The 14,703-nt window shown below is 41.6% G+C and overlaps 1 protein-coding gene and 1 long non-coding RNA gene across 2 annotated transcripts; one reads left to right on the top strand and one right to left on the bottom strand.

Moving 5' to 3' along the window:
• Window positions 1–362: 362 nt before the first annotated feature.
• Window positions 363–4,957, bottom strand: LOC125709683 (uncharacterized). Its single transcript, XR_007382808.1, has 2 exons — window positions 4,848–4,957; window positions 363–885 (listed from the first exon to the last, which is right to left on the bottom strand). It is a non-coding gene; the product is annotated as an uncharacterized LOC125709683 (long non-coding RNA).
• gja3 (gap junction protein, alpha 3) lies at window positions 774–9,477 on the top strand. Its single transcript, XM_048978354.1, is given in 6 exon segments — window positions 774–918; window positions 4,736–5,256; window positions 5,258–5,363; window positions 5,366–5,526; window positions 5,528–6,034; window positions 6,036–9,477. Coding segments are annotated over 6 exon segments (1,539 nt in total). The 3' UTR covers window positions 6,135–9,477.
• Window positions 9,478–14,703: the final 5,226 nt, after the last annotated feature.

The raw sequence follows: 14,703 nt of genomic DNA on the forward strand, positions 1-14,703 counted from the left end.
TTACGTGTTTACAGTATTTCCTACGGTTGCAACCAAGTCGCCAGTGTTAAATTTCAGAGGACGGTCAGAAGAGGGCGACAATAGACAGTTTAAGGTCGCTGGACGTTTTGTCCCCAACCAGGTAAATTTGACTCGGTCATCTAACCATGAGGTGATTTCCATTCATAAAACCTAAATCAATAAACATTATAATTCACGTCCATAATTTTATAGATTTAAAAAGTGGTACATCATTATAAAATTCTGACTAATAGATCTACAAAAAATGAATTAAAATTGTAGGATAATATTAAATACAAAACGTGCAGTATACTATAAGATATTGACAACACAATGTGTACATGGAAAAAAACTCATTCACGCTCTCTGGATTCCTTTATTAGTATTTCTTGCTTTCATTCTTAGTTTTACATCTTCTTGTGTCCCTGCGACGGATAGAGGTTCAGTAAGATGCACGTTTATAAATTAATATCCATGCGTAATGCAGTTTAACAACACTTTCGATTAAGACGCATCAATCGATTATTCAGAATACATTCTGATTATTCATCATACAGCAGACAAATAAACCGGCAGATTAATAGCTATAATATTTTATAACCCAGTACTCCATAACAATAAATACAGCAGTCCAAGAACACAGAAAATAAAACACTTTTGAACCTCTCGCTGCTTGGAGTAGAGCAGACCTGGGTGATCTCTTTTTGGTGGTGGGCATGGGCGTGGCATGTGCTCTTGCAGACTGATGACTCTTGTGATTCAATCATGCATGCATGGTCATGCGATGTGACAGTCGCGATGGCTGGGGACGGGCGGCTGCTGCGCTTCACCGGATCCCATCTCCGAGTGCTTCAAGCCACGAAAAACTAGCCTTCTGCGCAAGACCTGAATCCACGTGTGAAGGAGACCCGCGATTTAGTAAGTCGGCTGCGTGGCAGCTCTCCAGACAGTCGGTAAAGCGGAACAGCTGCTAGTACTTCATTGTGTGGGTGCGGAAAAGGGAGGGTTACGCCGCCTAGTACGCTTTGTGTGATATACAACGCCCTCAAAATACAGCACCGCAGGCAGAAAGTTATTGATTTCAGTTTCTAAAGTTCCCTAGCCCAATGTAAGGTAGTGATTATCGATCAAGGCTTCACTTTCCATACTGGACTTTCATTTCAGGTGGATCCAGAATTGGTTGCTCGCATCAGAATACAATATCATTATGCTACATATTTTTTATTGACTTATTTTTATTATTGATAATTAAAAGTTTTTGTTGCTGCCGACCATGAGACCACAGGCTTGAAACAATAAACAAGACAAAAAGAACATGACGTTTGCATATATTTTTCACTGCTGTCACTAAGACAAACTAGACATTTCCCTATTGTCAGGGCGTCAGACGCTGTGAATATTTTTTTTATTAACATGTCCATTCAAAATAGTTGTAACGCTTAAGGAAATAAGATTTAATTATACCAGTATAATTATAGTACATTTAAAATGAAAATGCGAAATAATTTAGCATAGACAAAATTAACTTAGCACAAATAATAATGATAACAACAATAATAAAAAATAATCATAATAGTGTCCGGGTCATTCTCTATTTGGAATGGGAATTTTTAAAAATTACTTTCAGAAATCCCAAAAGTAAACTACCTTACTATGTCCATTAATATATCCCGTTATCATACATAAAAAAATTAAGATCTTAATCCAAAAATATTAAAATATATTTTAACGCAAAGTGCATTAAATGGTCAGTTTGTCATGCATTTATTTATGTTGAAATTTATTTTAACGTGTTTGTATCTACTGTAGGAATTCCATTTAAATAATCAAATTTCAATGATGCTTTAGATATTGCAAAAGTATATACATATATAGGTCTATTATACATATCTTCATATCTATTTTGCAAGAATAAATACATTCTTGAAGAACAAACATGCAATTTGAACAACTGGCATAAAAACATTATAAAACTAATTTTCTAAGATATTCTTAATAATGACAATATAGCCCAAACGAACAAAAACCTTATCATACCAGAACTACAATACCAGTGACAGAACAAGCTATTTTATTTTACATAATGGCAAAATTAATAGATAAAATATTAACAAAGATAGATTTTTAACTAGATTTTTACGTGTTCTGATCATTCTTGACAGTAACTACAACACCAGTGATTTTTTTAATGGTTGCCCTGTGGGGGGGGGGGGGGGGGGGGGGGGGGGGGGGGGTAATAGTACAGCTATTCAAAAATCAATGAGATAAAAAATATATGGGATTATTTTGACAGAAATTCAGTTGACCTTGAGATGCTTCTTCTATGATGGCCCAGTTTAATAGAGCAAGAATTATGCACAACACCAGTGACCAAGATCTCAGTGAAGAATGTGTTGTTGTTGACATATTTTAAAATGAAGGCTTTATATTGTTAGCTCATGGCCTATTTGTGTATGTAATTGTTACAATGCCGCCAAGAATTGATTTAGTCTTTGTTTTTGTGTCTGTGATAAGATCACAATAGTAGTCATATATCTGTTTAGATCTATGTATCTATCTGAACACTATACTAGGCCTATAACGACATACGTTAATAACAGTAGGTCTATAGCATTATACATGTAAAGCATGCATACAATCTTTTTTGTACAGCTAAGTACGCCTAGTACGTCTGATTCAATTAGCGTCTGTTCATCCGATGAAATGTTTTCGTTCATCAGCACTTCGGAATCTGATGAGTCCGGCATTCGGCCGGGGTTGGACTATTTTTCAATAATAACCATATTCAAATTGAAATTATTTTAATAACTTTGTTTTGTTTTCTTCGAAAACGGTGTGCATGTTTCAGTTCCGAGAAAGTAGATGCCGGTTTGTTATTAAAATGAATACATTACTCGTATTAAAATCAAATAAAATCCACAAAGTCCAGTACAAAGATACACAAATTATAGGCTATTGTTATTTTCCGTAGCGACTACATCCGGTGAATAAAAGTATAAAAAGTAGCCTATAAAAAGTTGAAATTAGAGCAGCATTACTCATAATCATAAATAAACGTAGTTCATTTACATATTAGGAAATGCTATTACTCTGGCCTGTCAGGACAATTAGAGTAGCCTGTATGTATTCATTACCTTAAGATGACTAACCGCAAATTTCGCTTTTATTTCTAAGCACACATTATTTGAGTGCTATTCCATGGATTTGTTGCTTATTATACAAAGACATATTAATAAGTTTTCCATTTTTAATATTTGGGGCAATCTTTAAATTATATGTTTATGCGTAAAAGCATCTAATTACAGTAAAACATACCCAGTAATCAGAAATTGGAGTTTTTTTTTTCCAATTTTAAAAATCACCGTTATTATTTATTTTACTCGTTCGAATACATACGAATTCACTTTTGCTTGAAGAATTGTCGAAGGGGGTTACAGCCGAAAGTGAAGCCGAAGAGGGAAGTAGGCCTACTTTAAAATACAATAGAGTACATGCGACCTATCCGGGACACTTACTTGTGCAAACTGGAGGCTAGGTAATAATTTAAGAAATACAATACCATTAAATGCGTTCTTCCGTTTTAGATATTGTACTTTGTGTTAGCCTACATTACCATTATGTTTATTAGGACTGGAAATGCATTTAAAAAATGGAAAAAAATCTGGCTAAATATAAGAATTTTCTAACGTTTTTGCTATAATGCCAGGTGATAAATGGCGGCGCGTAAAAACTACCTAGGCGTTAAATAATAAAGGAAGTTTATAATTTATAATTCCGGCTTTTATTAATAAATTTCAATCTGTTTGCATTTAATTATTCGTAGGTACCGTAATGTATTATGATTGTTTATCCCTGCTTTCACGGGTGCCTGCCCCCGGCTCTCCGTATCAGAGAAGCCGAGCCGCTTTTCCAGAAAACATCGTCCCCTGTATATGGTTCTCGTAAAATTTAAGTTTGAACCCCAAACCTGGAAGTGTGAGACAATAGTACTGGACACTGTTTTGTCTACAGCTCTTTAGTTATAATTATATAAAATTATAATAAATATAATGATTGCACATAGTACTGACATATACAGTACATTTTCATAATTATAAATATATATTTTAGTAATATTATATAATATGATATTGTAACGATAAATTTGAATTCATTAATAATGTGATTCCCTTTTGCAAAACGCATACACACTTGCCCTGTGCAGAGATGTGGGGGTCCTGAGCCTGTTCCAGAAGGCAGAAAGACAATATACATTATATTACACATCTAGTGAAAGTGATTAATTGTAGATTCACTGCAGTGCACCACAACAAAATGCATCCGCTGCATTAAACCTTATGTGACATAGCATTGGGCAGCTATTGTTTAGCACCCAGGGAGCAGTACCTTACACAGGGTACCTTATTGGTACCTTGCTAGTCAGGGATTCAAACAAACAACCTTTCAATCACAAGGGCACTTTCCTCACCATTAGGCCACTCAGCCAAGTTAATAACAGCTTATAACCTGTTGTTGCGACTTAAGAAATAAATGCTAATAATCTTATAATGCGATAAAACATAGAGGGTGGTCCTATGCTTTGTGTCTGGAATATCCCAACACCCCCCCCCCCCCCCAACAGATGTGTTCTGAAAGTAGTTGGAAGATGGAAGGAAGGAGTGCCCCCCCCCAGTCCAAACACACTTCGTCACTTGCTTCATTCCCTCTCTCACGCCACACCGCACTTCCTTCTCAGGGCACAAACAAGACACAGATCAATCACACAGGATGGGGGATTGGAGCTCCCTGGGACGTCTGCTGGAGAACGCCCAGGAGCACTCAACTGTGGTGGGCAAGGTCTGGCTCACCGTGCTGTTCATCTTCCGCATTCTTGTGCTTGGGGCGGCTGCCGAGGAGGTCTGGGGCGACGAGCAGTCCGACTTCAGCTGCAACACGCAGCAGCCCGGCTGCGAGAACGTCTGCTACGATGAAGCCTTCCCCATCTCGCACATTCGATTTTGGGTGTTGCAGATCATCTTCGTCTCCACGCCCACTCTTATTTACCTGGGCCATGTGCTCCACATCGTCCGCATAGAGGACAAGCAGAAGGAGAAGGAGGAGGAGCTGCTCAAGGCAGGGCACCTTCCGGAGACCAATGAGCTCCTCTATAAAATTGGAGGAAGCTCATGGAGAGATGATGGTGGAAAGGGCAGGAAGGAGAAGCTGCCCGTTCGAGATGAACACGGCAAGATCCGCATCCGTGGGCCTCTGCTGCGTATCTTATGTGTTCAACATTATCTTCAAGACTGTATTTGAGGTTGGCTTCATCCTGGGCCAATACTTTCTCTATGGCTTTCGGCTGAGGCCGCTATATAAGTGCTCCCGTTGCCCTGTCCCAACACCGTGGACTGCTTCATCTCCCGGCCCACAGAGAAGACCATCTTCATCATCTTCATGCTTGGGGTAGCCTGTGCCTCCCTACTGTTGAACCTGCTAGAGATCTACCATCTAGGCTGGAAGAAGCTCAAGCAGGGCATGAACAATGAGGTTCCCAGCTCGGCATGAGTCCCCGCTCCTTACAGGCATGGATGAAGAGATACAGGCCCCCCCCAAGCCCACAGCACTCATGGATGCCCAGACCCTTGGCTACCTGCCTAATTTCAGGGATGTAGCAGTGGTGAGAGGGGGTGCTTCCTTCCTACCTGTGGGTCAGTATAAGATGGATCCCCTCCTGGAGGAAATACGGGACCCCCCCTCGATGGTCTGCCTGGGCAGCAGGGGATCTCACTGGGCAGCAGTCAAAAATAAAAGCAACAACAACAACCAGGCCTCCAGTAATAACCGGGCTGATGTGGCTGTTGAGCAGCAGACTGCAGAGAGCGAGGTCATGTCAGTTTCATCTTCCTCCTCCGCTGCCACCTCACCCTCTTCCGCTGACAGCAGCAGACACGATGGCCAGCAATTGTGGCCGGCCAAGAATGCAGATTCATTGACACCTGCTGTCTCGAGTGGGGGGAGTGCAGGCGACCTTGCGGGAGGCCCAGCCCAGGGCCACTTTTACCACCATCGCTGAGATGCACGAGCTGCCACCTCCAGGTGTCATGGACACGTGGTGCATCAGCAAGACCAGCCACGCCAGGGCCCGGCCCAGATGACCTGGCTGTCTAGCCCAGCCAGCGGTCTCGGCCCATCCCATTTTTATACAAGAAGTAGAAATGATGAATGAAAAATAGAATAAAGCAAGGCACCGGAGGGTACAATTCTCATAACATAAATCTGTAAACAGCAGCGTTGCATTGTAGTTGGTGAGTTGTAGTATCTTGTGAACAGGTCCATCTGTGGAGATGTGATGCTTACAGTATGCAAATGTTACCAGAGGTCCGGTTGAATAGCAGGAAGAAAGAGATGTAGGGGACAAACTCAACAGCATTTCCAGATTTGTCAGGAAATGTGTGCAGAAATATCTATTTCCCTTTCTTTTATTAATTTATTTTATTTAATTTTCTGGAAAAGCATTCTTAGCACTAGGTTGTATTTGGGCTGGTAAGTCTTCTGCTAATTTAACTGTTTCAGTTATTCATCCTGAAAATTCCATTTGCCTCTGAAGAAGTGGGAGTTTAGTTTGACTGGTCGTTTTCTGGGAATTTTAGAAAATACTGGACAGCCTTTGCTGTCCAGCTCCCCTCAGTAAGTGATGGGTGTGTCCTTCCTAAACAGGGGTCAGTTGTTGAACCTTACAACTCTATCGCACAGGGTCATAAGATCAGATTCACCTTTATGGGAAATTTAAGAATCTCCTGTTCCTTGATCTACAAGAAATATATATGAAACATGCTCTGTATATTCATAAAGGAACATTGCCATTTATGACATTGCGTTAGAGGAACAGGTAGCCCGGTTTGCAATTATTCCATTGCTGAAATGTTTTGCTGAAGCTGGGTTGGTGTGCTGGTTGGTACTGTTGCCTCACACCTCTGGGACCAGAATTCAAGTCTCTACCATGACTCTTTCTGTGTGGAGTTTGTACAGTATGTTCTCCCAGGTGTTGCCCCCCCCCCCCCCCCCCCCGCAACCTGTTGAGGTCAGTTGAGCTCTGTGATGGGTTGGTGTCCCATCCTGGGTGGTTTCCTGCCTTGCACCATAGACTCCAGATCCTCCACACCCCTACTGTAAGTAGGACAAGCAGTTACAGGACATGGATATTTCAGTGAAATTATTAGTGTCAAATAACTGTGAAATTATTTGCATTTTTGAAGTTGATTCATTTCTTATTTGTATCTATCTACCAGCACAAATTGTGATTTTGTTCACTATAATAATGGACATTAATGGACACGCAGATATATTAATATCTGCATGGACTTGCAGTAGCTCAGCCGCTGATATAATGCCCTTTACCTCAGTGTTTGATGATGCGGGTGATACCTGTTCATGTGATACTACAACTCCCTGCTTTGGTAACAATTTGAGTGCATTTCACTGCTTTAGTTTTACATCCGGTATCAGCTGCTCAGACAAATGTTCCTGTGAGCAATGGAGCAGTCTGTTAATTAGTTCATTAATTGAAAATGAGGCTGATGAAAAATTGATCGGTTGTTCACTCAAGTCATGCTGTTTACACACCTGTAAACATGTCAGCATGCAAGCTCACATTCTCTCACATATGCATAACAGACATATATATCATCGTACAGAGCAAAACGTGAATGCAGCTGTAGTACAGTTCTGGAAAGAAAGTGAAATCCAAACATTGAATTTGCTCTGTTTATGCAAGAAAATCAGGTCTTATTTTAGGTGTCCGAACATAAAATATCTGTAACTCCAGACCCTGCAGTTAATATGACTTTTCAATTAACCATTGAAAAGTGGATTTGACAGTACAAACTTCAGGCTAAGGTGCAGACGTCATCTGCTGAAGTCAAATAATGAAGCAATATAGATCAGATAATTTGATCATTTAAAATGAAACACAAACCCTTAAGACTGAGAGCACTGTTATTTTTAATCTAACCACTGTCAATAGAGCGATTATAGTTTAATCCCTTTTTAAGTAAAGAGTATCTTGTGGATAGATTAGTAGCCTACAAATAGATTAATAGTATATGTGATAATTCAATTGGTATTGGTTTAAAGTGTCAACAGAAGTGGGGTCTACTGACCAGAATCAACATCTAGCAGGGCTTTTGTGTGTTTCTATGTTTAATAGACTCCCAAAGCAGTGATCTAAATCAGGGATTCACTTTTCTGGCCAAATCTGGGGGGGGGGGGGGGGGGGCTATGAAAAAAAGTGGTAGGGATTTTCTCTTTTACCCATCATGCACTTTGCCTTTGTTTTCTATCCAGAGTTCACTTCTTAACAAATGCCAATTTTTAAAGGTGCTAAATGAGGTGGTCTGCCAATGTATAACATGTTATTTTTGTAATTTTCTCATGCCTGGATTTAGGTACATTGCACATTATTCAGTGGTGTCTGAATATTACTTAAATAGAAATATATGCAACGCCAAACAAGAACTAATCAGTTTAAGCTAACGTACTATGCAGAGGCAGATGGGAGAATATACCGTGATTCTCTCAAGACTTGGTCACTTTTATCGTCGCCAAACAATGAATATTTTTTTCCTTCCAGATGTACGTACACTTTCATTTTCAAACATTTTAATGTAGAAAAAACAAGAAAGTGTGGTATTATGTCTTCTGATTTCAAAAGTTTACATTTTAGTATGTAGGTGAAGATTTGCACATTTAGACAAACATGCTGTTTTATGAAATTCATATTGTTATGGATGGACGAGATTCTACAGTGTTTATGACTCTTTAAAAGAGAATGTCTTAATAGCAGACACACTGATTCTTAGAATTAAGGACAGTATTAAACTATTTATATATTGAATGTGATTTAAGAATATACTGAATTTAAGTTGCTTATTTGTTGACTCTTAATATTGTCTGAAATGACTGCAGAAAGTGTGAATATTTACAATGGAATGACCAAGAAACTGTTTTCTCTACCTGGTTCCTCAATACATAAATAAGAAGCTCCTCTAATACATTTGCAATGTTAGAGTCATGTAACTGTGTCCTTACAACATGAAACAAACACTGATAGAATTAGGCGGTACGTAAGACGTCATATACTCCCCACAGCCATCTCACAAACATCTCAGCTTTTTTGGAGAATAATTATTTACAGGAGTCTTCTCCAATCGACACCCCTCACCCGTGCACATGCAGTCATATAGGTGACAAGGTCTAAGAATAGCAACTCACCCACCCTAGGATAAGGATAGTCTGCTTTTGACCTTGAATTTCCTGTACAGAATGAGATTCCTCTGGCCAGTCAGGGAATAGCAATCACCTACATCTGCCAACAATGGCAACCTCTGTAAATGCTGTCTCAAACCTTCTGTATGAATTTTTGCAAGAACAAGTTGACATAAATGTTCATTTACCTCAAATGTTTACAAATCTGTTACTAAATAAACTTTTTGTACCATATTTCTGTTATCTTTGTTTGGCTTGTGTTCCTGGCTGTGCTGTATGGATGGTGTGAAGGTTTAGCTGGAAGGTGTTTTAATTATTGTGGCTCAGTGAGTAACAGAACTCCCCACCTCTGGGGCTGGGGGTTTGAAATCCGCCTCTGCTCTGTGTGCTAAGTCAGTATGTTTTCTTAGAGTTGAGTATGTTGGTGCATGGTTCTGAGTTCTAGGTTCTGGGAGGGGGGGCAGAGGGCTATGACAACAAGGGCTAAGATTTTGTATGCTGGGAACACGTGAAAACACAAACGTAGGCAAATTTCCTTGACAGACTCTTAACACGGATGCGCCGGGTGGTCAGGTCGCTTGAGTTGGGGAAAAAGCAAAGTTAACGACAGAAAAAAAATAATCAAGCTTGTGTCTAAACAAGAAATTAGGATGAGTTATATATTTGTAAAAACTGTAAAATGTGACTGCAAAGCATTTCATAAATAACATCGGTTTACAGAATTGTCTTTTGCTTCTTAATGCAGCAATCTAGTAAGTAAGAAAACTAGTAAGTAATACATGGACATTAAGGTGAAATGCATCTGCCCCCCCTCCCAATAGAACAACTGGCCCAGGTCTGGCCCTCCCAGTTGAAATGGTCTAGAACCACCACTGTATGTGTGTGTCTCTTTGTGCCTTGTGACTAGCATCAGGCCCAGGCTAAACCTAACCCTAAACCTAAACCTACAGTAAACCTAACCCCTGCCTTGTACCCTTTTCTGCCTAGAAAAGATTCCAGTACAGCCCTGTACTCTCTTGATAAGAGGAGAGAATGGTGGATACATGGATGTTTAGATCAGCTCCTGATGATATGACTCAAAAGACAGCAACAGAGCGACCCAATGAGTCACCATGCCACCCTTGGCTGTAGGTACCTCACACTGGGCACTGTGTCCAAATGAAGAGAAAGAAATTGGTGTTATAAGCACAAAAGCCTGTTATATTTCTTTAAAAAATATTAACTAACAACCATAAATGAAATTGTGATAACCTTAAAGGGGTAAAAGGAAAAAAAACAGAAATTAATGTCATGTTTCCCTGATAGTGCCTCGTCTGACCCCCGGGTGGAAGGTCAAGTGGGAATCTCAGATAGCTTCCTGGTGACCTCAGGGCCTTAATAATCTAACGGCCCCATGACTTTTCCACAGGCTGCGATTCTGCTGCTATGCAAAATGCTCCCCCCCCCCAGGCCTCCCACAAGGAATCCACATTGTGCCAACCTGTCCTCCGTGACCTCTCACATTGTTGTTTAGCCACGGCCCTGTCCCGACACCCTTGGAAGGAGATGCAGAGACCGGGGCTTTGAAGTTATCAATATGTGACAGGTTAAGAAGAAGCTTTCCTCTCATTTTATCTCACTTCCTCCAAGCATAAACATTATCCCTCACAAAGTGTTTTATCTCCCTTACGGACCTACGACAGGTGGCAATAACCCTGGTGTGAAAACTGAAACAAAACCAAATATTAGAATATTAGAAGGAGTGGAGAAAGTGAAGAGGCTGGTAATAACAGCTGAGAGGCAGGAGAAAAGGTGGCAGGGAACTGTGGAGTGTTCGTTTGTCAGTGAACACAAGGATCCCAGAGCAAAGCCTAGAAACAGGCAAGCAGTACTATTTATACCCTGTAATCAGCTAACAAATTCACACCAGCCCCCACATCAGGAATTCTTCTGCCGACAATCCCCCCCCCCCCCCCCCCCCCCCCCCCCCTTGTTGTTTCCTTAAGGACTTTGCTGGATGTTTTAAGCTCTCATGCTGGTCGTATCTATATATGACTGTGTGTCATTATATGTGGAAACAGCCCTTGATTTAATAGAAGACTATTCTAAAAATGTTCTTGGTACAGAAACATGTAAATCCCTGGGAGAGAGAGGGAAAGAAACGCAGATTCCACAGACATTAATATGACACCCAGGCCAACGTGGGATAATGTTTGTGCTGATCCCGCTGGCAGCACAAGTTTGTTCTCAGTATATAGCTCTTGTATATAGCAGAAATTCAAAATACAGTACTTGTTATGGTTTGTGTAACATTTTAATTGCTGAAATGATTTGCTCAAAATCTGCAGCTCTCAATAGTAGACAAAGTAGCATATCTGTACCTTACCTCAGTCTTTCCCAAACCAGTCCTGAGTCACACTGGACTCACAGTTTTGTTTTATCGCAGTTCCCAACACACCTACAAGGTATATAGAGCTCTTGAAGGCTTGAGTCAGGTGTTCTGGGAACTGGGAATAAGGAACAATGTGGATCTGTTCAGTGTGCCCTGAGGACTGGTTTTGGAACGATGAATATTTCTTTGGTCAGAATTCTATGTGCACACACTGCAATGAATGCAGTTTACAAAAAACTTCTTTACTGAGATCTTTCTAGCTTAAAATACTAAATGTGCAAAATGCTTTTTGATTTATACAAACTAACTGCTTGAATCCGACAAAAGTTAAAAAGTATACAAGCGATATTAATGCTGGGGAATATGGTCTTTCAGTCCTTATAGTCTACATAATCTACCTGCAGCTAAGCAGGTTTAAACCTGGCTGGAACTTGGATGGGAGACCAATTAGGAAAGCTGGGTTGCTACTGGAAGAGGTGTTGGTGTGGCTAACAGGTTAGCCCATCCTGTGATTTGTGTGGATCCCAATGCCCCAGTGCAGTGACAGGGTAGCCCATCCTGTGATCTGTGTGGATCCCAATGCCCCAGTGCAGTGACAGGGAAGCCCTTCCTGTGATTTGTGTGGATCCCAATGCCCCAGTGCAGTGACAGGGTAGCCCATCCTGTGATCTGTGTGGATCCCAATGCCCCAGTGCAGTAACAGGGAAGCCCTTCCTGTGATCTGTGTGGATCCCAATGCCCCAGTGCAATGACAGGGTAGCCCATCCTGTGATCTGTGTGGATCCCAATGCCCCAGTGCAGTGACAGGGAAGCCTTTCCTGTGATCTGTGTGGATCCCAATGCCCCAGTCCAGTGACAGGGTAGCCCATCCTGTGATCTGTGTGGATCCCAATGCCCCAGTGCAGTGACAGGGTAGCCCATCCTGTGCTCTGTGTGGATCCCAATGCCCCAGTGCAGTGACAGAGTAGCCCATCCTGTGGTCTGTGTGGATCCCAATGCCCCAGTGCAGTGACAGGGTAGCCCATCCTGTGGTCTGTGTGGATCCCAATGCCCCAGTGCAGTGACAGGGTAGCCCATCCTGTGATCTGTGTGGATCCCAATGCTCCAGTGCAGTGACAGGGTAGCCCATCCTGTGCTCTGTGTGGATCCCAATGCCCCAGTGCAGTGACAGAGTAGCCCATCCTGTGGTCTGTGTGGATCCCAATGCCCTAGTGCAGTGACAAGGGACCTCATCCTGTGATCTGATCCTTAGAAGCAACATAAAACTCTGAGGGCATAAAAGATCTTAGCTACTATATGGTGAGCAGAATGGCCACTGTTGCATCATCCAGGTGGTCCTCTTCAGAGACCAAAATGAATAAAATGGAGTTTAAGTAATAAATATAATATATAATATGCTCACATCTGTAAAAGGTAACGGAGGGTGTGTCCCCATGAGTATAAGCAGCTACAAACAGTTCAGTGTAGGCCTAAAGCCTCGTTCATACTCCAGCGTGCGCTTTCGTCTGCTTTCGTACGCTTTCAGGCTGCAGACGGTTCTCCATATGGGGTACCCTTAGACCAGGAGAGGGCAACAAGGAATAAAAACAAATACAAGCAGTGGAGTAAAACTGGTAAACTTTTATGAACAACTTTGAAGTTATTAGTCAAGGCTTGGGCGGTATTACCGTAATAAGGAAGATCACAGTATTCTGAAATCCTTAAGACAAAATTTGCCCCCCAAAACCAACCAACCCCCAACGGTGAATTTTATCACCAAGATTTCAAAATGTCGAAATAGTATTGTTTTTCAAAATACCATATACCTTGGTATGAGGTGGACAGTTGGAAAATTTTAATATATGGATACCTCCGCAAACAGCTGCTCATCCCAACTACTAGCAGCACATGAGAGAGAGCTCCACCCTGACATCCAGAGGCAGTAGCTGGAAGTGAACATACTGCTCCATCACAAGACAACAGCAAACTCTATTACAAATCCTCCTATAAGGAGGGCGGGAGCAATGCCAGAATCCCCCAACCCTGCTTTGTCTCATCACTGGGAAGAATCGCATAGCATCACCTGCTCAATAACAGTATCCTTCAGTCAAAGGGTAGGATTTGCAGGCAAACTGTGATATTGCAGGCCGAGATCAGCAGAATCAACCATGGCGTGCTTCTGTAGACTGGGGGTGATAACAAACATGGGTGATGGAATCTTCACCAAAGAAATCAGCCGTTGATGCAAGAGGAAAGGTGAAGGACTTTGAGGGGCTATTTTCCAAACACATTTACTTTGGCTGATTTATTTACTCTCCTTTCTTCCCCTCCCTGAGCCCACAATGACCAGTTGGAGAAAACAAAGCTGTAAAAATGTCGTTGTCATCCATTCCATTCGACGCAGCCTCCCCACAGCCCCGCTTGCTCACAGCATCTCTCTCGCTTACCATTAAATGGCCACATTTGTCCATATCATGTGATTTTGAAAGGCCTCACCGCACATTACAGGCCTTAATCGCCACGGCTCTCATACTCCATGCTCTGGGGGAGGGGGGGGGGAAATCCCGTGTGACCCTGCTGAGTTCAGCACTTCCATTATGCCCCCTGAAAGGAACAGGGATAAAATGGAAACAAAAAAACCTGCTGGGATGAATCGTGGTATTTTACCGCTGGTCGGCTCTGTCGTGTGTCCAAGAGGGTGAGTGAGACCAGGCTTTTTGAGATTAACCAATTTTAAAAAACGATTACAATGTAACCGAAGACCATAAAATCACATCCTTGATATGTTGTATTGCACAGAACAGGGTACAGGGCAGAGGCACAGTGATAAATGAATTTTCTGACTTTTACACAGTTTACTTCTTACTGTCTAGTTTTCACCCTGACCCTCGAAAACACTACTACATCCTGCCTCACAGCTTTATATCGGTCAGAATGAACATAGACCTTACTGGTGAATTCATCTGCAGTACCTCTCAGTGCTTCATGACGCCCCCTACTGTAGACTAGAGGCTATGACACTGCAACCTCACATCAGATCTAACAATTTCATACTAGGTCCTCAGTTGCTGGAGGAAGCCATATTAAATGGACTGCAGGTGTCACAGTTT

The sequence above is a fragment of the Brienomyrus brachyistius genome, chromosome 16 (assembly GCF_023856365.1).
Source record: "Brienomyrus brachyistius isolate T26 chromosome 16, BBRACH_0.4, whole genome shotgun sequence".
NCBI classification, from domain to species: Eukaryota; Metazoa; Chordata; class Actinopteri; order Osteoglossiformes; family Mormyridae; genus Brienomyrus; species Brienomyrus brachyistius.